Here is a 22,429-nt window from a genome sequence, read left to right as displayed (position 1 = left end):
GTGACATGCCAATCGGAGGAGTTCTTTGAAGAACTGTGCTCCAGGACAAAGTTGTAAGACTGCATCAGTCCCTGCCCTAGATGAGCCCTCACATCTCTTTAGGCCCCACCCTCCTTGTCCAAGTTCAAGCCCAGCCTGGTCTTCAGAGCAAGTTCCAGGACAGCCAGAGCTGTTATAAAGAGAACCTCTGTCTTGCCAGGCCTTGGTGGCGCACGCTCTTAGTCCCAGCACTCAGGAGGCAGAGGCAGGTGGATCTCTGTGAGTTCGAGACCATCCTGGTCTACAGAGGTAGTTCCAGGACAGGCTCCAAAGCAAAGCAGAGAAGCCCTGTCTCGAGAAACAATCAAAAAACCGTGTCTCAAACAAAAAAACAAAAGGGGGTGGGCTGGAGAGATGGCTCAGAGGTCACTGGCTACTCTTTCAGAGGACCCTGGTTCAGTTCCCAGCACTCACATGGCAGCTCATAACTAAGTCCAATTCTGTTGTATATCTGGTACCTACATATCTTGGTACTAGTACCAAGCACATGACAAGCATCTCGTCAACACGTACTGTTTTCACTGATCAGTCTCCTTTACCTTTCTTGACCCTGTGAGTGTGTTCTAATTATCCACTCAGGCTAGGCTCATTGCCACCAGAAAACATGAAAATTCAAAGAATGACAAAGGGGATCCATCTGTGTTGTCCTCTGTCCCTCAGCCCCTATAGATACCACTTCAAGGACAGAAATCTTAGCTGTCTGTATCCTGAGAGGACACAAATCTGTACAGTGAAGTTGTCTCGCTTCCTCTTATACAATGCCAAGGCTAAGTAGCATGCAGAATTGGCGAAGAAGGAATGAAACTTGATAATAACCAATGTGAAGGCTTCCCGCCATTCTGTCGCTGTGAGACATCAGTTTGTGTGTGTGGCAGGTGTATTTTGGGAAGGCAAAGGATTACTTGTGGGAGTTAGTTCTCTCCTACCATCTGGATTATAGGGATTGAACTCAGATTGTCCAACTTGATAGCAAGCACCTTTACCTACTGAGCAATTTAAATGGCCCTGTTTGTTGTTTGCTTGTTTTTAGACAGGGTCTCATGTAACTTAAGTCTGGACTCTTGATCCTCCTGCCCCCAACTCCAAAGTGCTGGGATTATACATATCTGACACCACATCTGGCCTTAAAAAAATTATGAACAGATTCTGAGGAGTTATGGACCAAGAAAGGGAGATGTATGTTTTTCAATATTGCTACCAGACTCAGATCCATTTGCTTGCCAAGTAAAAGCCAATATCCCTGGGGCTGGAGAGATGACTCAGAAGCTAAAAACACAGGCTGCTGAACCAGCAGATCTGGATTTTATTCCCAGCACCCACATGGCAGCTCACAATCATCTGTAACTCTAGTACTAGGGGATGATCCAGTGCCCTCTTCTAGCACGCATGTGTTCACAGACATACGTGCAAGCAAAGTACCCATACACAGGAAGGAGGATCAGAAGTTCAAGATCATCCTCAGCTACATATGGAGTTCAAGGCCCATCTGGGCTACATAAGAACCTATCTCAAAGATAGACAAGTTATAAGAAAAGGGGATGGGAGAAGGTCCAGTTGGTAAAGTGCTTTCTATACAAACATAAAGGTGAGTTCAGAGACCCAGTACCCATGTAAAAAGTGGGACATGGAGGTGTGCCTGAAGTCTTAATGCTGGGGAAGTGGAAACAGGAATATCCTGGGAGCTCACTGGCCAGCTAGCCTAGGCCACTAGTAAGCTCCAGGTTCAGTGAGAGACCCTGCCTTGAAAAATAAGATGGAGAAGGACAGAGGAAGACATCTTATTTCCAACATCAACTTCTGCCCTCCACACTTGCATGAACTAACATATGCTTCTGCACACACTTGTGCTTACAAGCAATAAATTTTAAAAACATGATAAACAAAACACAAAAACCAAGGCTTTGCACATGGTGAACGAGCCCTTGCCCACTGATTCTTAGGCAAATGTACTATTTCCTTGTAAGTTAAACATTATTCCACTTTTAATTTAATTTTAAAAAATTTGAGACAGGGTCTCACATGGCCCAGGCTGGTTTCAAGCTGACTATTATGCTAAGGATGCCCTTCAATGCCTGATGCTCCGGCCCCTACCTCCCAACTGCTAGAATTATAGGCAGGTAACATCCATCCCAAATGGCTCTACTTGATGTAATCAAAGAACAAGATCAGTGAATTGTTGGCCAGTGGTTTGATGTTATGCGAAGCCTATCAGAGAGCCCCTGTTCTAAAAAAAAAAAAAAAAAAAAAAAAACTCCTTTTTTTTTTTTTTTTCCTTTATGGTTTTCAAAACAAGATTTCTCTATGTAGCTCTAGCTGTCCTGGAACTTATTCTGTAGACCAGGCTGGCCTCGACGTCAGAGATCTTCCTGTCTCTTAAAAGCTGAGATTAAAGGCATGCACTGCCACCATTCAACTGACTTTCTGAACTCTTAGTAGTCTTTGTTTGTCCTTTTTTAGTTCCTTTTCTAGGGAATACCTAACTTTGCAGTTTAAGATGGGGAAAGAGAACCAAAAGCAACTTTTGCCGAAGGGGATTTTAGTCAAAGGTGATGGTGAAGTTTACAGCAAAGCTGGTGGGAGACTAATAATACATTGCTCAGCTGTGTGCCTTCCAAATTAATTACACATTTTTTTTTCACTAGTGGGAATGGAACACAGGGTCTTGGGCATGTTGGATAAATGTTCTACCACTGAGTTATATTGCTAACTGACTTTTTAAAGCTTTGATTTCATATGGTATGGTGGCTCATATCTATAATCCAGCACTTCATAAATTGAGGAAGAAAAATTACTGCTAGCTCAAAGCCAACCTGAGTTTCAGACATTCCTGAGCTACAGAATCAGGCCCTGTTGAAAGAAAGAGGGAGGAAGGAAGAAAGGAAGGGGCTGGTGGGATGGGGGTAAAAAAGAAATTATCTTGAAACAAGAGTGTCACTAAGTTGCCTAGGCTAACCTTGAACTCTTGAATAGTTAGGCTTTTTCTTTTTTTCTTTCTTTTCCTTCCCTCCTTTCTCCATCCCTCTTTTCCTCCCTCCCCCTTTCCCTACCTCTCTTCTTCCCTTCCTTCCTTCCTTCTTTTTGAGGTGAGGCCTCATATTATAGGGCCAATTAGTCTCCAGTATGAAGGCCAAGAATGACCTTGAGCACCTGACCCTCTTACATCTATAACAGGGCCCCAGACCTTAGTACAACTGACTCCATGATAGAAGTACCATTTAGGCCATAAAACTCAGCATGTAGAAGTTAGCACCTGCCTCCCCCCCCAAAAAAGACAAAGGCCTAATCCATCAAAGTCATCATTCCGGGAAAGTCTCTAAATGTGCTAATATTGCTTGTTACCTTCTGTAGTTCTGCTTCTGGCTAACTGTTTTTGCTAACTGAAGTATGTCAATCCAGAACATGGTTTTGTGCTTAAAAGTTCACCCTGAGGAAGGCTTGATGCTACACTGGGACCCCAAACACCCAGTGTAGTCACCAGCCAGCCAGCTAAAAAAGACTTTCTACTGGCTTATATCTGTATCTAAGCAGTCTTCTCTGGGGCTACCCCACAACATCTCTGCTTCCAGAGTTCTACTATTATAAATACATACCACTAACCCAGCTCAAATTAGTTATTTTTTCAATTTTTTTTGACATATTAGGGTTGTCTAGGACATTAAACATTCTAGGCAAGTGCTCTGCCACTGAGCTAAATCCCCAGTCCCCACTCCTCTCTTTCAAGATAAAGTCTCATTGTAGCCCAGGATGGTCTAGAACTTAATATGTATCTCAGGTTGGCCTTAAATTTTCAATCCTCCTGCATCAGCCTCCTGAGTTAAGATTACAGGCCTATGCCAACAAGACTTTCAAATTAATGATTGTCCAAATCAAATAAAGGCAAGTGAAGGTGCTGAAGAGACAGATGGCTCACTAGTTAAAAGCAAATACTGATCTTGAAGAGAACTCATGGTGGATGACATGTAATGGCCTGTGACTCCTGCACTCATGGGTACATACCCACACATAGGCACAAATATACACACAATAAAAAAAGTTTAAAGCAAGTGAAGCTAAAAGATTTATTGGCTACAATGTCTTGGTCATAAAAGGAGAGAATGCTTGGAAAGGGCTTAACAGTATGTAGCTTAGCAAGAATGACAGCTAGCTGCTATCTCAGTTTGAACTCTCAGCAGGGCACTGGCAGAGCTGAGTGTGGTGGCACACACCTTAAATCCCAGTACCCAGGAGGCAGAGGCAGAGGCAGACAGATCTCTGTGAGTTCTAGGCCAGCCAGAGCTACATAGTGAGACCCTATCTCAAAATAAAAAGCCACAACAAAAACCCTACATAGAAATGTGAAACAGAGTTAAACATGGTCTAGAAGGGAAGAGAAAGGGACAGAGAGAAAGAGAAAGAAAGAGACAGAGACAGAGAGAGAATCCCTGAATGATACAGTGTAAGCTTTCCTTCAAGAGTCAGACCAGGAAGAGGGAAAGGTGGAAGATTATAGGTTCACCAGGCACTCTGGTTTCCCTTCCAGATAATTTTTCCTGTGTGGGGGTGGGTAGCATGGGGTGGGGACATTCTGTCTCAACAATCAAATTTTTTTTTCTGTCTCATGCAAAAGATACTCAGTGGAAGTGATTCTGATTCTGGTTTCTATGGTGTCAAAATGGAAATAACCTCTTAAGCTCCTGTGTCTAATTTTTTCTTTTTCTTTCTTTCCTTTTCTTTCTTTCTTTCTTTCTTTCTTTCTTTCTTTCTTTTTTTTTTTTTTAATTTTATGTGCTCCTGTTTTGCCTGTATGTGTGTCTGTGCACCATGTGTGTGTCTGGTCCTGTGGATGCCAGAAGGTGTCAGAAATCCTGGAACTGGAGTTAAAGTTGGCTATAAGCTCCATGTGGGTGCTGGAAACAGAACCTGAGAAGGGCAGTGTGTGTGTGTGTGTGTGTGTGTGTGTGTGTGTGTGTGTGTTTTGAGAAAGTCTCACTATGTTGCCCAAGCTAGCTTGGAACTCATAGAGATCTGCCTGTCTTTTCCTCCTAACTGCTGGGTTTAACCATGCTCCACTCCTGTAGCTAATTCTTATCCCAGAAAGCTAGTATGGCTTGAGGAATAGGAGTGAGGGAAGGATATAGTACTCCAAGTAGGAGGTATTTGAGCTGCCAAGCACGTGATTTTTATGTGTTCCATTTTATTGATTCGTATATGAGAAAGCGTCCTAAGAAATGCAGGTTGATTTATATAAACAAGAGGACTCCAGGAGGGGTTGATAGCCACACCTAGGAAAGAAAGTGGATTCCTCTGGATCAGGCAAAGAGCAGATCAGGCAAAGTTGTCTCTGCAGGAATGGTTTTTAAGAAGAAAAGGGAAAGTCTGTGTTAGGATGAATTGGTGAGTCCTGATTGGATATGATAGTCAGCGTATCCCAATACTGCATTTTGTTTGCTGGACCTTGGTGTTTTGATAGTTGGATCTTTGTGGTCAGTTTTAGGAACGAGTTAGGCAAAAGGGAGCGACTAGCTTTAGGAATGTAATCTAATGATTTAGCAAGGGAGAGGGAAGGGAAGTGGCAAGACCTGCCCCATGTTTGCAGTGTGGGTCTGTTAGAGCCCCCCCCCCCCGCCCCAGGTCTGTCACCTCGGTCATGCCCCCAGGAGCCTTGAGAGCTATGAGTCTGGGTCTCCAGCTGGCTGCTCTCCTCCTAGGCTGCTAAGGAGGTTGGGATGTCCGAGGCTTTCTATGACAAGATTACTTCACAGCAGAACTCTATCCCCAGCCTCTTCTGTGCAGGGTTCCTGATGACTTCCCTTCCTGTCACAGCTGTGAGCAGCTCAGACTGAAGGAAGACTGGATTCTGGAGTTTGGAAGAGAGGGTCAGAGGAACACAGAGCTTTACAATCACTATAGACCCAACAACAAGCCTGCCAGATCTATATTACCATCCTCGTTCTACAGAGTAAGAAACAAGTACAGGGGAGCGAAGGGGGTGCACGTGACATCTGCTATCATCATCATCATCATCATCATCAATCAATCACACCAATAACATTCTAACCACTGGGTACTCAGAGGAAAACCTGAAATCCTCATGCCAGCATATGAACCTCTACTCATGGCCTTTCCATTTTGCTGTCTCCTTTCCTGTGTGTGTGTGTGTTCCTTTGTCCTGCACCGCTGACCTCTTTGATATTTAACTGTGTAAAATATAGGCACAAGTTCCAGCACTAGAGGATTCTTCCTAGCTCTTTCTTCTGCCAGGAACACTTTCCACTCTTCCTCAAATCTCTTCTTAGTGGGGCTTACCCAGATGGCCTGTTTGTGACAGGGTCTCACTATGTGCCTCAGGCTGATCCAGAACTCAACACAATTCCCCTCCATTGGCTCCCTAAGTGCTGGAATTATAGGGGTGTGCTACTATGCCTGCTTATTTATTGCCTTTAGATACTTTGTTACAAGTAGTGCTATCTTGTTCTCTGAGGTATACTTGGAAGAGTTTGTAGTACTTAGACAGTTCTCAGTACTTACATACGGATAAAAAGAATTGGAAGGCAAAGTATTCAAACCAAGAATTAGGGTGAAATACTTAGGGCAACAGGGGTTCCTGACGGCAGAGATAGGAGACGGTGGAATCTGTGAACTACATTTCCCGACAAGCTCTGCGCGTAGAGCAGCGGAGGCTGCTGGGAAAGGCTTACGTACCTTAAGCCGGGTCTCCCGCGGTTAGGATGGCGAGTCAACGAGGTGAGCCGTTGCCGTGTTCTGGTTACCTTGGTGGTGGTCGCGTCCTAGGGACTAATCTTGTCAGGGCTGCCATAGCAGGTCATGACCATTCCCGCGAACTTTGGATACAGTGGTAGATCTGGAGTGGGGATTGCAAACGGGGGTCGAATTGACTAAGGCTCTTTCTTAAGTGCGCTTGGATCATTACGGGATCGACCGAGTGCAGAGAGATGGTTAGTTCCTTTTCCCTCCCCATCACCTGAACTCAATTCTTCCCCATGGCAGACAAGATCCGTATCTGCCAATCTGACAGATGGGAACGTCGAGAACTGTGGATGAGAGGGGTGTTTCCCATACTCACGGATTCGTGTGCCTCTGCCCTTAGAATTACCCTCTCGGTCCTGGTTCCCCAGCACTAGGGCCAGGTCTGAAGAGTGGAATGGAAACTGACCCCTTGTCTATGTCCCCAGTGTTCCCACTTTCCTGTGTGGTGCAGCAGTATTCCTGGGGGAAGATAGGCTCCAACAGTGAAGTGGCGTGCCTGCTGGCTAGCAGTGACCCACTGGTCCAAATCTCAGAGGACAAGCCTTATGCAGAGGTAAGATCCTAGCTGCATATCGGTCCACTTTACTCTAAGTGAGACCGGAGGACCTGAGACAAGCCATATGGGCCAGTTGGGAAGAATCTCTGCAGTCCGTAGAAGACATTCTTTTGGTCCTTGGATCAGTCATTGGACAAAGAGAGCTGTAGACAGAGCACTGTGATCACAGAACTGGGGAGGCTGAAGCAGACGGATCTGCCCGGTCTCTGTATCAAAACTCAGTTTCATACAAAGAAAGATAAAACTTCTGTGATTTTTTTTTTTTCCCTCCTCAGAGACAGGGTTTCTCTGTGCATTCCTGGCTGTTCTGTAAAGAGCTCTGTATACCAAGCTGGCCTTTGACCTCAGAGATTGCCTGCCTTTGTCTGTCTACCTCTGCCTCCCTAGTGCTGGGATTAAAGGTGTGCACCACCATGCCCAGCATCTGGGATTTTTTGAACCCTAGTGTTACCCTTTCCAAGATAGCTCTCAGCGTTTACTGAATCTTTTCATTTGTTGAGACTATCTCAGGGTGCCTAAGTTGGCCTCAATCTTGCTATGGAGTTGAGAATGACCTGAACTCCCAATCTCCCTGTCTCTACGTCCTAAGTTAGGTTTATAGGCACGTTGATACCATTCCTGGCCAAAAAATAGATGTTTAACTTGGATTAACTTTCCTCTTTAAATTTTATTTTTATAAAAAGTATTATTTTTAATTATGTGTAGGTGTGTATGTCTGCATGTGGGTATGTGAATGTGAGTGCAGGTGCCTGTGGAGGCCAGAGGCATTGGATCCCCTGGAGCTGGAGTTATAGGAGGGTGTGAGCCCTGCTGATATAGGTTCTGGAAACCGACAGATGGGTGCTTTGGAAGAGCAGCAAGAGCTCTTAACCATTGAGCCATTTTTCCAGCTCCCTAATTTTCCATTTGTATTCATCCCAAATTCCTTCTATTGAGAAGGGAAAAGTCAAAGCATAGGGAAGTTTTGTCTTTTTTTTTTTTTTTCCCCTTCAAGACAGGGTATCTTTGTGTAACTTTGGAGCCTGTCCTGGAACCAGCACTTGTAGACCAGGCTGGTCTTGAACTCTCAGAGTTCCACCTGCCTCTGCCTCCCAAGTGCTGGGATTAAAAGTGTAAGCCACTGCCTGGCTGAGAAGTTTTGCCTTTTGAGACTGAAATAAATTATTGTTAACCTCACAGAGCTGTCACTGAGACTCATACTTTCAGAGACTTTGAAGTATCATTCTGACTTTCCATACCCATACTCAAGTGTACTGATACATGCCTCCTCATACATACCAGGTCGTCAGTTGTTTCCTTCTTTCTCAACTTTGCTGTCCTTCCAGCTGTGGATGGGAACACACCCTCGGGGTGATGCCAGGATCCTTGACAACCGTATTTCCCAGAAGACCTTAGGCCAGTGGATTGCTGACAACCAGAACTGCTTAGGCCCAAAGGTCAAAGACACCTTCAATGGCAAGCTGCCCTTCCTCTTCAAAGTGCTCTCAGTGGAAACAGCCCTGTCTATCCAGGCACACCCTAATAAGGTAGAGGATCAGGGGAGGGGAGGGTTTCTTATGGGCCTACCGGTAGATTTTACCCCTGCTTTTACCCTGCCCACATTAGGTTCTAGCTCTGGGCTAAATCCAAGTCTTGCTATTTGCAGTTTGGCTGCTCAGGGGCAGTGCCATCTACAGAAGCTAAGTCTAAGTGGACAGCTGGCTGGCCTATGCCAAGAGTGCTTCTCCACATTCGTCCTTGGCTTCCCCTTCCCCAGCCTAGGTCTATTCTTATCTGCCATTTCCCCTCCTGGCTCTCTTGGAGAGTTTAATACTAGAATTCCAGGACATGGCAGGCCCCCAGCTGTTGCTCCAGCTGTACCCCGCTGTGTAAATTTCCTTGAACAAGGCCCAGCCTAGCTTAAACAGTCTGTCTAAACTCCTCTTTCAAAAAATGCTCAATACTTATTTATTTCTCTTTTGTGTGTGTTTTGCCTGCATGTAGGCCTGTGCACTACGTGAGTATAGTGTTCAGGGAGGCCAGGAGAAGACATTGGGTCCTCTGAGATTGGAACAATAGTCATGAACTACCATGTGGGTTCTGGGAATTGAACCCAGTACCTCTAGAAGAGCAACCAGTGCTTTTAACCACTGAGCTATAGCTCCAGCACAACCCCTTTAAAGAAAAAAAATCATTTGTTTTTTGGGTTTTTTTTTCTTTTTGTTGTCGTTTTTTTTTTGTTTGTTTGTTTGTTTGTTTTTTGAGCCTGGGTTTCTCTGTGTCGCTCTGGCTGTCCTGGAACTCACTCTGTAGTCCAAGCTAACCTCAAACTCAAAGATCCTCCTGGCTCTGCCTCCTGAGTGCAGGGTAAAGGTGTGAGCCACCACCACCAGGCTTTTTTTAATTTTTAGAGAGTATTTTATTTTATGTGTATGAGTGTTTGCCTCCATGTACATTACATGCATGCTTGGTGCCTTTGTAAGTAAGAGGGCATCAGATCCCCTGGAGTTGGAGATACAAATGGTTGTGAACCGCCAAATGGGTGCCAGGAAAGGAACCTGAGCCCTCTTCCAGAGCAACAAGTGCTCTTAACTACTAAGCCATTTCTCCAACCCCTAATTCTGGGGTTTTTTTAAAGACAGGTCTTGGGAAGCTCAAGCTGGCCTCAAGCTCTTTATGTAGCTGAAGATGACCTAGCTCTCTAAGCATGCTTAACTCTACCTCCCCAGTAGTCATTTACCCAAGGCACATAGCTGTGCCTGTTGTTTGGAGTTCCTATGCCACATGGCAGGTCTCTTAAGTCTGTCCCAGCTCTCCCCTAGATTTGGCCCATTTCTCTGCCCTGGGTTAGCTGAACCCCAAGTTTCTGCATGATGCCTTGACTGGCTTCATTGTCAGAGGTAAGAAGCCACTGCTATCTGGCGACTGGGGAGGCTGGGCAGCAGGGACTGCAGAGACTAGAAATCCTGCTGATATAGCTGTCCCCCAGCTGTTGTCTTCCCCTGCCCACCCACAGGAGCTGGCAGAGAAGCTGCACCTCCAGGCTCCACAGCACTATCCTGATGCCAACCACAAGCCCGAAATGGCCATTGCCCTCACGTCCTTCCAGGGCTTGTGTGGTTTCCGGCCAGTGGAGGAGATTGTGACCTTCCTGAAGAGTAAGGTTGGACAGGAGTGCTGAGGGCCAAACAGAGACATAGAGCAGAGGCTGAATATCATAGGAACTAAAGGGATCTTGGCCTCATGAGGCAGTTTGGGGGGCAGTGGGCCAGAGAGTGAGACCATGCTCAGGTGTGGTTGCGAAGGGCTGGGGGTGAACAGATGTTTACACGGCAGGGTCTGTGTCGTGCTGTTGGGTCTTTGGTTAGGGATAAGGTGGGAGGGCCTCACTTTAGTGCTGTGTCTTACATCTCCTTGGCCTGGCCACTGCAGAGGTGCCTGAGTTCCAGTTCCTGATAGGAGAGGATGCCACCCAACAGCTGAAGCAGAGCATGAATGGGGATCCTGGGGCTGTGGCTTCTGCTCTGAGGAACTGCTTCTCCCACCTGATGAAGAGTGAGAAGAAGGTGGTGGTAGAACAGCTCAACCTGTTGGTGAAACGGATCTCCCAGCAAGGTGGGTGTGGCAGAGGCCTGGGTGGATGCAGTGCCCTAGCCTGGATTCCTGACATAGGCATGGACGAGGCCATGGATACAGGGCTCCCAGCCCCTTTCCCTAAGTGGAACCTAGATAGGCACCAAGAAACCTTGTGCTAACAGTTCAGGAAATGACCATGGTGGGTGTGGTTGTGTCACTGTTGGTCTGGAGAGTCAATACAGCCAGTGAGAAGCAAGGCTGACAGACTCAGGAGCTTCCGTAGCTCCTCTTTTGATAGAGCTCCTTCTCTAGGCAGCCCCAGAACCCTCTCTTTTCCTAAGTTCTTGCTGTGTTACCTTTGCGCCCCAGCCATTTGCTCTCACCTGAGCATAGCTTCTCAATTTGTGTGGTTTTGAGTGTCTTATCTGCTTGCATGCTCTTGGAGAACCCTGATCTGAGCTCTGTTCTGACATCCAAGTAAGTAGTGATCCCTTAGGGTCATGTGCTCATTTGTTAAAACTGGCATTCTCTAGGCCAGAGACCTTCATGTTTGTCCCAGTGTTTAGCAGAGTAGCCATTGAGCAAGTCTCTGTGTGAAGACCAAACCACCCTCCCACTCGGAACACTGCTTTCTCTATATATTCTGAATTCACTCCTTCCTTCTTTGCATGCTCCGGGAAACTCAGCTCTCCCTGCCCCTGCCCCTGCCCCTGCCCCTGCACCTGCACCTGCACCTGGCCTTCCAAGAAAATTCCTTCATGTCTCCAAACCAGGCTGAGCTCATCTTCCCTTGGGTACATTTTGGCCCACAGCACATTGTGCCTTGTGCTCTCTGGGGTAGATGACCATCCCAATTTGTCTAAGATGGACAGATTTCATGAGACATGGGAGTTCCAGTGCTAATAAAGGGAAGTCCTTGGCTAAGAGGGAATTTGACAATCTTCATGAAGCTTTTGAGCCATCTACTTCTCTATAATAGATTTTGACCTCAAGAGCTGTGAGTGGTTCCTAACCAGGAGACTTTTTTTGGGCAATTGTTTGGAGGTGTTTCTGTCAAAATCTGAACTGAAGATGCTAGCGGTATCTGTGTTTTAATATTCCTCATACAATTTTATCTCCCACCTCTCTTTGAGACAGGTTTCTTGTAACCAAGTCTGGCCTCAAACTCATTAGATAGCTAAATTCTGAAACTCCTGCTTCTACTTCCTGGGTGCTGAGATTCCAGGCACATGCCACCATGCCTGTGTCTTTGTGGAGCTAGGTCCAAACCTAGGGTTTCATGCATGCTGGGCAAGCATTGTACAAACTGAGCTGCATCCCTAGCCTGTATCATTTGAGACAGGGCCATACATACTCTGAAGTGCAGGCTATATTAGAATGTGGTACATAGTCCAGTCTACCCTTCCTTCACTCATGGTGATTCCTCTGCTTTGGTGCTAGGATGATAGCTGTATATCACAATGCCCAGCCACTATAGCCAGGCCAGGCATGCAGATAGTGGAGGTGAGAGATGGCATTTTTTGTGAGCCAGAAAGACCAAGGATGACCGAGGGATGTTTAGAAGAGGCCTAGCATAGCAACTGCATTTGTAGGAGCAGGGACTGTTCCCCAAGACTTCCTCATCAGGGTGAAGCTGTGACTACCACATGTATCTTAGTGGCCTTGGGATGCTCTGTGACCCTCAGTATCTGCCGGAAACAGCATGGATGACATTTGTGGGAAGCTCTTGCTGCAGCTGCACCAGCAATATCCGGGCGATATTGGATGTTTCGCCATCTACTTCCTGAACCTGCTCTCCTTAAAGCCGGGGGAAGCCATGTTTCTGGAGGCCAATGTGCCCCATGCCTACCTGAAGGGAGGTGAGCCCCATTTTAGTAGTATGCCCCACTGCCATCCCCCGTGGACCTTGTTTCTTTGTGTGAATAAAAGAGAGAGGATGGTTGGTGAGGCCTTCTGTAAGCACTTTGGAGGGTGGCTGAGCCATTATAAATGATGGCTGTCAGCTGGGTGGTAGACAGATCTTAAAACCCGCTACCAGCCACAAGTTCTGGTGTTAAGCCCTTTTGAGGAGTGTGGAACTCAGTTTGAGCCAAGCCTCATTGGACAGAGTTGCTTCTCTCTGTCTTCTCACTGGTATTTGCATACCAACTCTGTGCCTGAGGATTTTTACACTACAGTATGGGTGATACAATAGAAGGATGTCACTTGTGTATGAATGCAGGTGCACATGTACCTTAGGATGCATGTGGAGATCAGAGGACAACCCGGGGGCAAGGTTGGTCTTCATTCTATTTTGTTTGAGGGTCTCTCTCTTTTATTTTTTGCCACATACTCCAATCTAGCTACCCTGTAAACTTCCAGTATGCTATCTCCCTATAGGAATACTGGGATTACAACTATTTGTTCTATAAACCAGTTTTAATATGTGTTTTTGGCATTTGAACACAGGACCACATGTTTGCCTAGCAAGTGGTTTTACCCCCTTGACCAGCTTTGTTGCTGTTCTTGTTTTGACACAGGGTCTCACTCTGTAGCCCAGGCTAGCCTCAGACTCATGGCAACCCTCCTACTTCAGCCTTGTGAGTGCTGTGATTATAGGTGTGAACCAGCAAATCTGACTGGTGTTCCATTTGACTTTGAAAGCTTATCCACTCACAAGATTCTGTTGCAGAAGTGTAAGATAAGATATGTTAACATAGGGGCTAACATAATTTGATGCCTTCATATTCTCCCACAATTCTTTTCATACATTTTTTAACTGATTTATAGGGCTAGCATATGCCTAAGTTAGGAGGCCCAGCCCTGGAGAGCCAAACTCCATGACTTTCTTCACTATCTTAGCATGTGGCATTTATCTGTCCTCAGACTGTGTGGAATGCATGGCATGTTCAGACAATACTGTGCGTGCTGGCCTGACACCCAAATTCATCGATGTGTCAACCCTATGTGAAATGCTCAACTACACACCTAGCCCCAGCAAGGACAGGCTGTTTACCCCAACACGGAGTCAAGATGACCCCTATCTCTCTATCTATGACCCCCCTGTGCCAGATTTCACTGTTATGAAGATGGAGGTGAGTACATGGGCCAGGTGGGTATCCTTTGTGTAACATGTCAAACCTACAGGGTTATACCTGGGGCTGGATTTCCTGTCAAGTCCACCTAGTATGGGCAGCCACAGAGCTCATCTACTTCTCTACTGGGGACCATATGTTGGTCTCCATGATGCCAAGAGTCTGAACAGTGGGGAAGGAGGCAGCAGGGCCTTTGTGCTCTAGAATCCAGGGGCAAAATATCAACTATACTATTCCATCACTTCTTTCTACCAGGTCCCTGGCTCTGTCACTGAATACAAGATCTTGGCACTAGATTCTGCCAGCATCCTTCTGATGGTCCAAGGGACAGTGACAGCTACTACACCCACAGTTCAAGGAGAAATCCCTTTGCAGCGTGGTGGAGTGCTCTTCATTGGGGCCAATGAAAGTGTCTCACTGAAGCTTACTATGCCCAAGGATCTGCTGATATTCCGGGCCTGCTGTCTGCTGTAGAGGCCAGTGTTCCTACCCCTCTGCCAGTCATTCATATCCTGGCCAGCTCCACTTTTCAGGTCCAGCCCAATCCCTGTCCCCATTGTGCACTCTTTGGTGCATGCTGGAATAGTAGAATAGAGAGCTTGGCATTAGTGACTCCAGAGCATGCCCAGGTTGGACCATCCTCAGGGTGAGGGATCTGTGTGAAGACTGAGGCCTGCCACTCCACTGTACTCTCTCAACACTCCTTGCTACCTCTGAGCCAGATGGGTCTATTCAGGAGGCAACAATTCTGCCTCAGCTAACAAAACATTCGTGACCCAGTATTAGGTCAGCATCCATCTAAGTGACAGGTGGGGTGATCTCTAAGAACAGGTTTTTTGCTCTGGGACTGCCTGCTCTCAGTTGTAGAGAAAGGAAGGGAAGGGAAGGGGCAGGCCAGCGGACTAATGAAACTTACTCCCTCTAGTTCTGTCAAAGTAATTAAAGATCACTTGTGTCAAGAATATAGACTAAAGAGCAGTTGGTATTCCTGCCCCTGATATGGGCAGAAAGAGCTCTCTGGTTTTGATTCTGCTTCATACAGCTTCCTGTGGGTAGGCAGGCTGGATTCCGGAATCCTTTTATAGGAAGGGTTGGAGAGGAAGCCAGCCTCAGCCTCAGATGCACAGCTTGCAGGCAGGCAGGCCTTGGCTCTCTTCTAGTGTACTTATGTTTTGAGACTATCTTGCCGAGTTCCAAAGGTTGGCTTTGAAGTTGTACTTCTGTCTCAGCGTCATATGGCTTCTGGTGTTTGCACACATATATGTATGTGCACATGTACCTCAGGGTTACTCCTCAAGAGCCTTCCGTTGGAACTCACTAATTCGGCTAGGCTGACTGGCAGAAAGCCTTAATGAGTCTCCTGGCTCAGCCTCCCCAGAACTGGAATTACAGCTATGTGCCACTGCCTTTGGCTTTTTATTTGGGTGCTGGGGGTGGAGGGGACAGGGATCTGAACTCAGGTTCTCATGCTTACAGAGTAATCTCTTTACCAACTGAGTCTCCTGGGTCCCTTTTAAGTATTTTTGAGGTTCTCATATACCTCAGGCTACTGTTGTGTATTGGGGGCTGGAAAGATGACCCAGCAGCTAAAAGTACTTACAGAGAACTCAGGTTTGGTTCTTAGCTCCCATGTCTGTACAGACAGCTCACAACTGTCTATAACTCCAGTTCTAAGAGATTTGATGCTTCTGACTTCCATGGGGCTCCTGCAGCTGCATACACACGGTGCACAAACGTACACACACACATAAGATACAATTTAAAAACCAGACAAAAATCCCCATGTATTGGGGGATGACCTGAACTGATACTCCTGCCTTTACCTCCCAGGTGCACCACCATCCCTAGCATTTATTATACAATTTCTTTGGCTTAAAAAAAAAAAAAAAGCTGAGCCAGGCTTTGGTGGCACACACCTTTAATCCCATCCCTTGGGAGGGAGAGGCAGGCAGATCTCTGATTTTGCAGCCAGCTTGGACTACAGATCGAGTTCCAGGACAGACAGAACTATACAAACCCTGTCTCAAAAAGCGCCCCTGCCTCAACCAATGCAATACAATACAGATCCAACACCATGACATTTATTATAACAGACTGTAGAAGTACAAGCCAAGAGGTCTGTAGAACAGTGGTCTGTAAACATCAAGAGGAAGCTTCAGATGTGCTTCTTCCCAGGGACTGCCTCCTGCAGGACACCCAGCACTCTGCACTGAGGCAGTTAGAATCTAGGCACCAGTGTGCCTTTATTGGTGTCATCTTGTCTATCCCCTGACTATTTCTACCCCTATTAACTGGACATTATCACCTGCTCCACATCCCTGAGCTTTTTCCAAAGTAATGCTTTCCCATACAAGGCCACCCAGCTCTAGAACTTCCCTTTTAGGGACTGTTCCAGCCAAGTAACTCAAAGTTGATTACAGCAACAATCATCCCAGAGGGTGTGGTTTGGCGATTACACCCACCCCCACCCAAGCCAAATGCCCAAACTTCTCTGTCTTAACCTAATCCCAACAGAAATAAGGATTCCACAGACATTTCTGGTCCTCACTGAGCCATACCATCAAGTCTTTCTTTACATTGTACTAACAACATCTACTCCCTTTACACATCTGTTTCACCTCTGTAGAATTCTAAAAAGCTTAGACATGGTCTGTGTTCCTTCTCTGCAGGCTTTAACAGGAGGTGCTAAGTATGTGAGATACCTGCATAGAGTTGCAGAGTCCCTTTGCATAACACAATTAGCATCTATAACCCAGTCCCAAGAACCAAGCAGATGTGCCTCTGGTTGCTGTTCCATCTTCCCTCCTGTGATGCTGTTTAGCTGAGTAAAAGCCCCTAGACATGGTATACCCTTCAACCTTCTTCTGCCTGTTGGGTATTAGCAGGCTAGCATAAGAACAGGTCTGTGGCCAGGTAACAGCAAAGGACTTATCTTTTGGTCTTACCCATTCTACCACTTGTAGAATGGACTTAAGGGACACACATCATTCCTCCTATACCTCTAGTAGTCACTGGATACATGTGATACTCAACCCCTAATTCTGACTACTGTGCCCTTTATGCTGGGTACCCTGTCCACTCCAAGTCCCACTATACACCTGGTTAAGACAAAGAAAAGGTAGGGGAACATGGAAAACTAAATTCCAGGAAGGCATAGTATTGCAAGAGAAATTATTCCTGTGTTTGTTGTGTTTAGGATTGGGGTTGAGAAAGCCTGTGCTCACTCATAGGTTCACTTTGTTCCAGTGTGGGACTGGAGCCCAGGGCATTGCAAATGCTAGGCAAATGCTCTACTGGAGCTATACCTCCAGCCTGTAAGCCCTGTGCTGGGGCAGAGGCATATGCCGTAGGAATAAACCTTGTTAGAAGAGGGAAGAACCCCTTACACTGCAAATTGATCTATCTCAAGTGGACTCCAGGAGCTGGCTTAGGTCTCTCCTCCAAATCCTGTCTAACCATTTCCATGTAGACCAAAGCCACACAGCTACACCAGGACATCTATTCTCACTAAAGTTTAAAAAGCTAAACACAGGAAGGCACTGACTGCCCCACAGCTCCCTCTGCTGCTAATCAAAAAACTGCAGGTTTCTGTTGCCAGACACAGGAGCCAATCCAACTATTAGCTCAAAACAAACAAACAAAAAAACAGAAAAACTAGCCAATGTCAAGGAACTATAGATAAATGAACATATGCATGATAGAGCAGCTTCCTTTTAACTAGGGAAGGGCTGACCAGTTACTAAGCCCATCCATACAGCAGGACCAGTAGAATGTCCCACGTCCTACATCATCCTACATCATCATTAAGCTTTATTCCTTGCCATAACTAGACAGATGTAACTTGAAATAACAACCCACTTTGTCCTTTCTGGAAGTTCAAACCTGTTAGCTGACCTTAGAGCTGGGGCAAGAAAAATATAGAATTTCTTGAATTGGTCTGTTACATTCTTTCAGATTCTTACTGCAAACCATAAAGTGCTGGTTTTTTTTTTTTTTTTTTTTTTTTTTTTTGCCTCCTACCACACCACCCAGCACTGCCTAGGCAAAGGAGCTTTCTTTCCCCTTCCTTAGAGTGCCTCAACAAACAGCAGTCAGAATGTCTGCAAATGGTTTTCTTAGCAACCCTTGTCAGCAGCATAAGAACCACAGAGTCTTTACTCCTGCCCTTATTCACAAGTGGTTTCCTGAAACTGTCGCAACAGAGCACTGCTGACTTTCACCATTCTCCTGTGACCCAGATAGGCTTCTGACAGGGAAGCACCAGGTGAGGGCTGCCTGTAGGTCAGGGCCCCCAGTGACTCTAAGCTGGCAGCAGTGGCCAGTGCACTGAGCCATGAAGGGCCATCGGGGCTCTGTAGACCTCATGACGAGCAGGGTGCATCCTGGAAGGTTATGACTACTGGAGGGTGCAGGAAGAATCCCCAAGACAGCACCAGCAGCAGGAGCATGTGGAAGAGGCAATAGGCTTAGGGGGAATGAGGTCCAGGTCCTCATCATCTGGAATCTCATCCAGGTGATAGCCATCCTGTAGCAGCTGCCGGCTCACATCCTGGTTCACCTGCTAAAGGAAGAGGAGAGAACTATAAACCAGAATGCAGAGCTGCTGTCCAAAGACAGGTCCCTGTCACCATACCTGAGCTTCCTGTCCCTACTCTACCTAGTCCGAGGCCAACTGCACATCCTGGATTACAGAGGAAGCATCACCACTTCCAAACTGTGCCTTTCTAGCAGTGAGGAATTCCCCAGAGGCTTACTCAAAACCATCCAGGCTTCACATTAAAAATCATTGTACTGAGCTGGGCAATTGTGGCACACACTTTTAATTCCGGCACTCAAGAGGCAGAGGCAGGTGGATCTCTTGTGAATTTAAGGATAGCCTGGTCTATGGCGCAAGTTCCAGGACAGCCAGGGCTACACAGAGAAACCCTGTCTCCAAAAACAAAGCAAAACATCCAAAAATCACTGTACTGATTTTTCCCCACTGGAATCCCAGATATCTCTGTCAAGATTAAAGAATATCGTGCAATTGTGTGGTGGCTCACACCTTTGATTTCAGCACTTGGGAGACAGAGGCAGGTAGATTTCTGAGTTCAAGGCCAGCCTGATCTATATAGTGAGTTCCAGGGACAGCCAGAGCAACATAAAGGAAACTGTCTCAAAATAAATAAATATATAAATAAAAAATGAAAAAAATAAAAAATAAAAAAGGGGCTAACAACAGAAAAATGGGCTCAAGTATTAAAGATATATGTGGTACAGCAGAAAGGGGTAGAGGCCAGCTTTGTCTGTACTTGCAGCTCTTATTACCTTCTTTGCGAAGTCCAACAGTCAGCCTGATTTCACCAGGGTACCGGCAGGAAAGTCAATGAGGCTAGGAATCTACATCCTACACCCCTTACACCCCCCCCCCCCCCAAGGGTTTCTCTGCAATAGCCTTTGTTGTTCTGGAACTCATTCTGTAGAACAGGCTGAGAGGCTAGGAAAATTTAAGACTTGGGATTCTTGGTAGAATTTTCTTAGCTCCCCCTCCCACCCCCTGCTTTTCAAGACAAGCTTTCTCCATATAGCTACTGTCCTAGAACTCACTTTGTAAACCAGGCAGGAACTCTCAGAGATCCACCTACCTTTGTCTCCCGCATGTTGGGATTAAAGGCATGCACTACCATTGCTAGGCAAGTTTTCTTAATTTTAACAATCTTAGTGTCTTAGACATATAAAGAGGGTACATTATGCAAGCTGTTTTCTCATTTGCAAAAATTGTGAGATTAGCCAGATTCCTTGGAGAATAAGGGAGAAAGACCTAGTGAAGTCATGTCCCCAGTTCAACTTCTTTGAACTTGTCCTGCCACATGCTATTATTATGCCTGGCTGACACTTTTCTGTCCCTGTGTTTCCCCCTGGCACAATCATCTGGAAAGATGTCTGAAAGCCCAGCTCAGGAGGTGTGCTCAGACAGAACTGCCCAGAAACTGAAGAAAGCAGGCTCAATAGAAGATGGATAGAGGAGGGTGGAATGCTGTCTCAGAGAAAGGGTGACTTGAGTTACTGTGTGACATTGGAAGGCAGGCCTATGACCAGTGGGTCCAGGCTGCAAGAAAGAGAAGACTTGAAAATAACCCAAAGAAGGAGTTGTATGTTGGCTGGGGGAGGGCAGCAAGCAATGCTTCTTGGATGTAGAAAATGCCCAATCACATGAACCATCCTAGCACATGAAGGCTAGGAAACACTTAGATGGAATTTATCAAGAGGACTCCTAGATTATAGACTTTTGAGATCACTTCCAGCCCTGAGGATATATAGTCTCCTGAATTTTCAACAGCCCTAAGACACCCGCTATCTCTGCTAAGGAAAGAAGGTATAGTGGAAGACTAGAGAACAAACTAGAATCTAGCACAGTGCAGTGCACACAGCAGGCACCAAACAAGTGTTTTGGCAGTGGTGGTGATGCCGCCTGCAGCCTGGCACTGCACAGATAGGCGCTCTGGACTTGCCTCTGCAGAGGAATACCCGGAGGAGTATCTGGATTCCAGCTCCCCATCACTAGGAGAAGAGGAAGACAATCAGTTCAGGGGACATCTATGGAGCACAGCTGCAAATGGCAAGGAGGAGGACATGCAAGGGGTCTGAAGAACTTGTGAAGCAAAGACTGCACACCATAGGACTCAAGCCCAGAGTCTCCACTAAGTACCAATGGCTCCCTTGGTTGACTTCAGCAGAAACACTCATCTCACTAACAGTGCAGGCACAATAGGACAGGATGACCCTTCCAGCCATGCCATCCATGGAAGGAACAACACTCAGAAGAGAAACAGCCCTGGAATGTGCATGAAGGGCCTTGGAGATGGGCAACAGGCAAGGGTACCAAGCAATCTGCAGTGCTATCCAAGCCATCCCCTGACTATTTTCAAGGAAAGTACTCACCTGTCAGAGTCAAGGGACACCAGGGTTTCCTCTGGACTCTGGCTAAGAGCAGTATAGCCCTTGTTAAACTTCACTGACCTGTAGAGAGATGGGAAGGGGAAGAAAACAGGCATTTCACCGGGAAGGGCAGGGTACTCACCCTATGCAAAAAAAAAAAAACAAACAAACAAACAAACAAAAAAACTAATTGAACTATTCCAGACTCCCCTTCTATTCAGTCACAGTTATCACAGCCTAATGTACGCAGGTGGCTTTGGCTCCTCAAATCATGTTCTAGCCCACTCTACACCACTGATAGATAGCTCCTAGGAAAAATACATCTCCCTCTTTTGAACCAGGCAAAGCTGCTTCTCTCTGCCATCTCTTACCTTAATGAATTATCTATGTACTGATAGAACTCCCCTATTTCAATGCCTATTTCGTGACACTAGTACAGCCTCAAAAGAAGAGTATAAGTGGTTCCAGTTCCCATTTTTAAGGTGAACCTGTCAGCAGACTAGCTAGCTAGCTCAACCTTAAACTTAAGCGCCCTCTTCCCAGGCAGGAGACTAAAGGCCTTCTTCGGAACCTTCTGACATAGAGGAGGTGAAACCACTGAGACCTTTTCCCTGAAGAATCGGAGCGGTTCGGCAAGGCCCCCAGCATGCCCTTTCTCCGTAGAACGGCCTTGGCCAGGTCCCGGTGCTTCTCTGGAAGTCAAAAGGTCCTGGGTCAGCCGGGTCTTCCCCATTTCGCTGCTTCCCGGGCTCTCGCGGCGGGAGAGGGCTGCGCCTAAACCCCTTCCCCCTCTGGGGACCAGATCACGGGACTTAGGGGCCCAACCCCTGACCATAGCAGCCCGCTCTGGGAGAGATGCTCACGCATCCTGCTGCACTCACGAAGCTTAGCCTGAATGGAAGGTGCGCGCGTCACCATGTAGGGTCCCCGCTTCTCCATAGCGGCCTGCGGGCGTTCCCCGAGCCGGATGGCCGCCCCGCCGCCCCGTCCAGAGGGCAGTCCCCCGGCTCCTTCCGCTCCATCTAGGGCCGCCCCAGGCCGGGGTCCCTGGGTGGACATCTGCACCGCGTGCCCCCGCTGCTCTGTGGCCGCCATGACCGGCCCCGCCCCGCCCCGCCCCGCCAGCAGCCAGCAGGCGTGAGGAAGAACGAATGGCCGGGCATGCACTCCTTTACTAAGATGGTGGCGCACAGGCTAGGGCTTCCCTTGGTGCCTTCCCCCGCAACCTGCAGTAAGGTGAGCATCAAGGTTCCGCCGCGACCGTAGGAGATGGGCAGCCCAGGCTCTGTCTTCCGGGTCTCTAAAACCCTAAGTCTATTTAAGCTTGGTGATATGAAGAATCTCAGTTCAGTCTAAGTAAAACATTTATGTAGGGTGGCGGGTGTGAAGCGAATGCCTCTTTCGCCTCAGCCGGGGCCCCTTTATGAGAAAATACCGTAGGGGCATGATGTAGGGAAATGAAGGGGCAACAGTACCCTTCTCCAGAAAAGGGGACAGGGCCGGGAGAATCATTATCTGTCGTTGAATACTTGATCACATT

General features: G+C 46.9%; 2 protein-coding genes across 3 annotated transcripts; one reads left to right on the top strand and one right to left on the bottom strand.

Annotated features, from left to right (window-relative positions):
* Positions 1 to 6,743: 6,743 nt before the first annotated feature.
* Positions 6,744 to 14,935, top strand: Mpi (mannose phosphate isomerase). Its single transcript, XM_051197569.1, has 8 exons — positions 6,744 to 6,762; positions 7,212 to 7,339; positions 8,668 to 8,868; positions 10,338 to 10,479; positions 10,754 to 10,936; positions 12,583 to 12,756; positions 13,763 to 13,971; positions 14,227 to 14,935. The coding sequence occupies exons 1-8, from the start codon at positions 6,747 to 6,749 to the stop codon at positions 14,443 to 14,445; spliced, it is 1,272 nt and encodes a 423-aa protein (XP_051053526.1). The 5' UTR covers positions 6,744 to 6,746; the 3' UTR covers positions 14,446 to 14,935.
* A 3,051-nt stretch (positions 14,936 to 17,986) lies between these two features.
* Fam219b (family with sequence similarity 219 member B) lies at positions 17,987 to 21,984 on the bottom strand. 2 transcript variants are annotated; one of them, XM_051197575.1, is made up of 5 exons: positions 21,771 to 21,984; positions 21,494 to 21,581; positions 20,893 to 20,970; positions 20,463 to 20,511; positions 17,987 to 18,529 (listed from the first exon to the last, which is right to left on the bottom strand). In XM_051197575.1, the coding sequence occupies exons 1-5, from the start codon at positions 21,982 to 21,984 to the stop codon at positions 18,368 to 18,370; spliced, it is 591 nt and encodes a 196-aa protein (XP_051053532.1). In that variant the 3' UTR covers positions 17,987 to 18,367. The 2 variants fall into 2 exon arrangements, with proteins under 2 accessions (XP_051053532.1, XP_051053531.1); XM_051197574.1 differs by having other exon boundaries at positions 17,988 to 18,532.
* Positions 21,985 to 22,429: the final 445 nt, after the last annotated feature.

The sequence above is a fragment of the Phodopus roborovskii genome, unplaced genomic scaffold (assembly GCF_943737965.1).
Source record: "Phodopus roborovskii unplaced genomic scaffold, PHOROB, whole genome shotgun sequence".
NCBI lineage: Eukaryota > Metazoa > Chordata > Mammalia > Rodentia > Cricetidae > Phodopus > Phodopus roborovskii.
The sequence above is the reverse complement of the archived record's forward strand: the minus strand, read 5'-3'. Positions and strand labels throughout refer to the sequence as shown.

Bases quoted from the DNA above. Each gene is read 5' to 3' on its own strand.
- Mpi (XM_051197569.1), top strand. The intron at 10,937-12,582 runs GTGGGTGTGGCA...TGTGACCCTCAG, and splicing joins GAAACGGATCTCCCAGCAAG to TATCTGCCGGAAACAGCATG. The intron at 12,757-13,762 runs GTGAGCCCCATT...ATCTGTCCTCAG, and splicing joins CCATGCCTACCTGAAGGGAG to ACTGTGTGGAATGCATGGCA.
- Fam219b (XM_051197574.1), bottom strand. From the start codon at position 21,984: ATGGCGGCCACAGAGCAGCGGGGGCACGCGGTGCAGATGTCCACCCAG. The intron at 20,971-21,493 runs GTCTCAGTGGTT...ATCTCTCTACAG, and splicing joins TCCGATTCTTCAGGGAAAAG to GTCAGTGAAGTTTAACAAGG. The intron at 20,512-20,892 runs GTGAGTACTTTC...CTCTTCTCCTAG, and splicing joins GTGTCCCTTGACTCTGACAG to TGATGGGGAGCTGGAATCCA.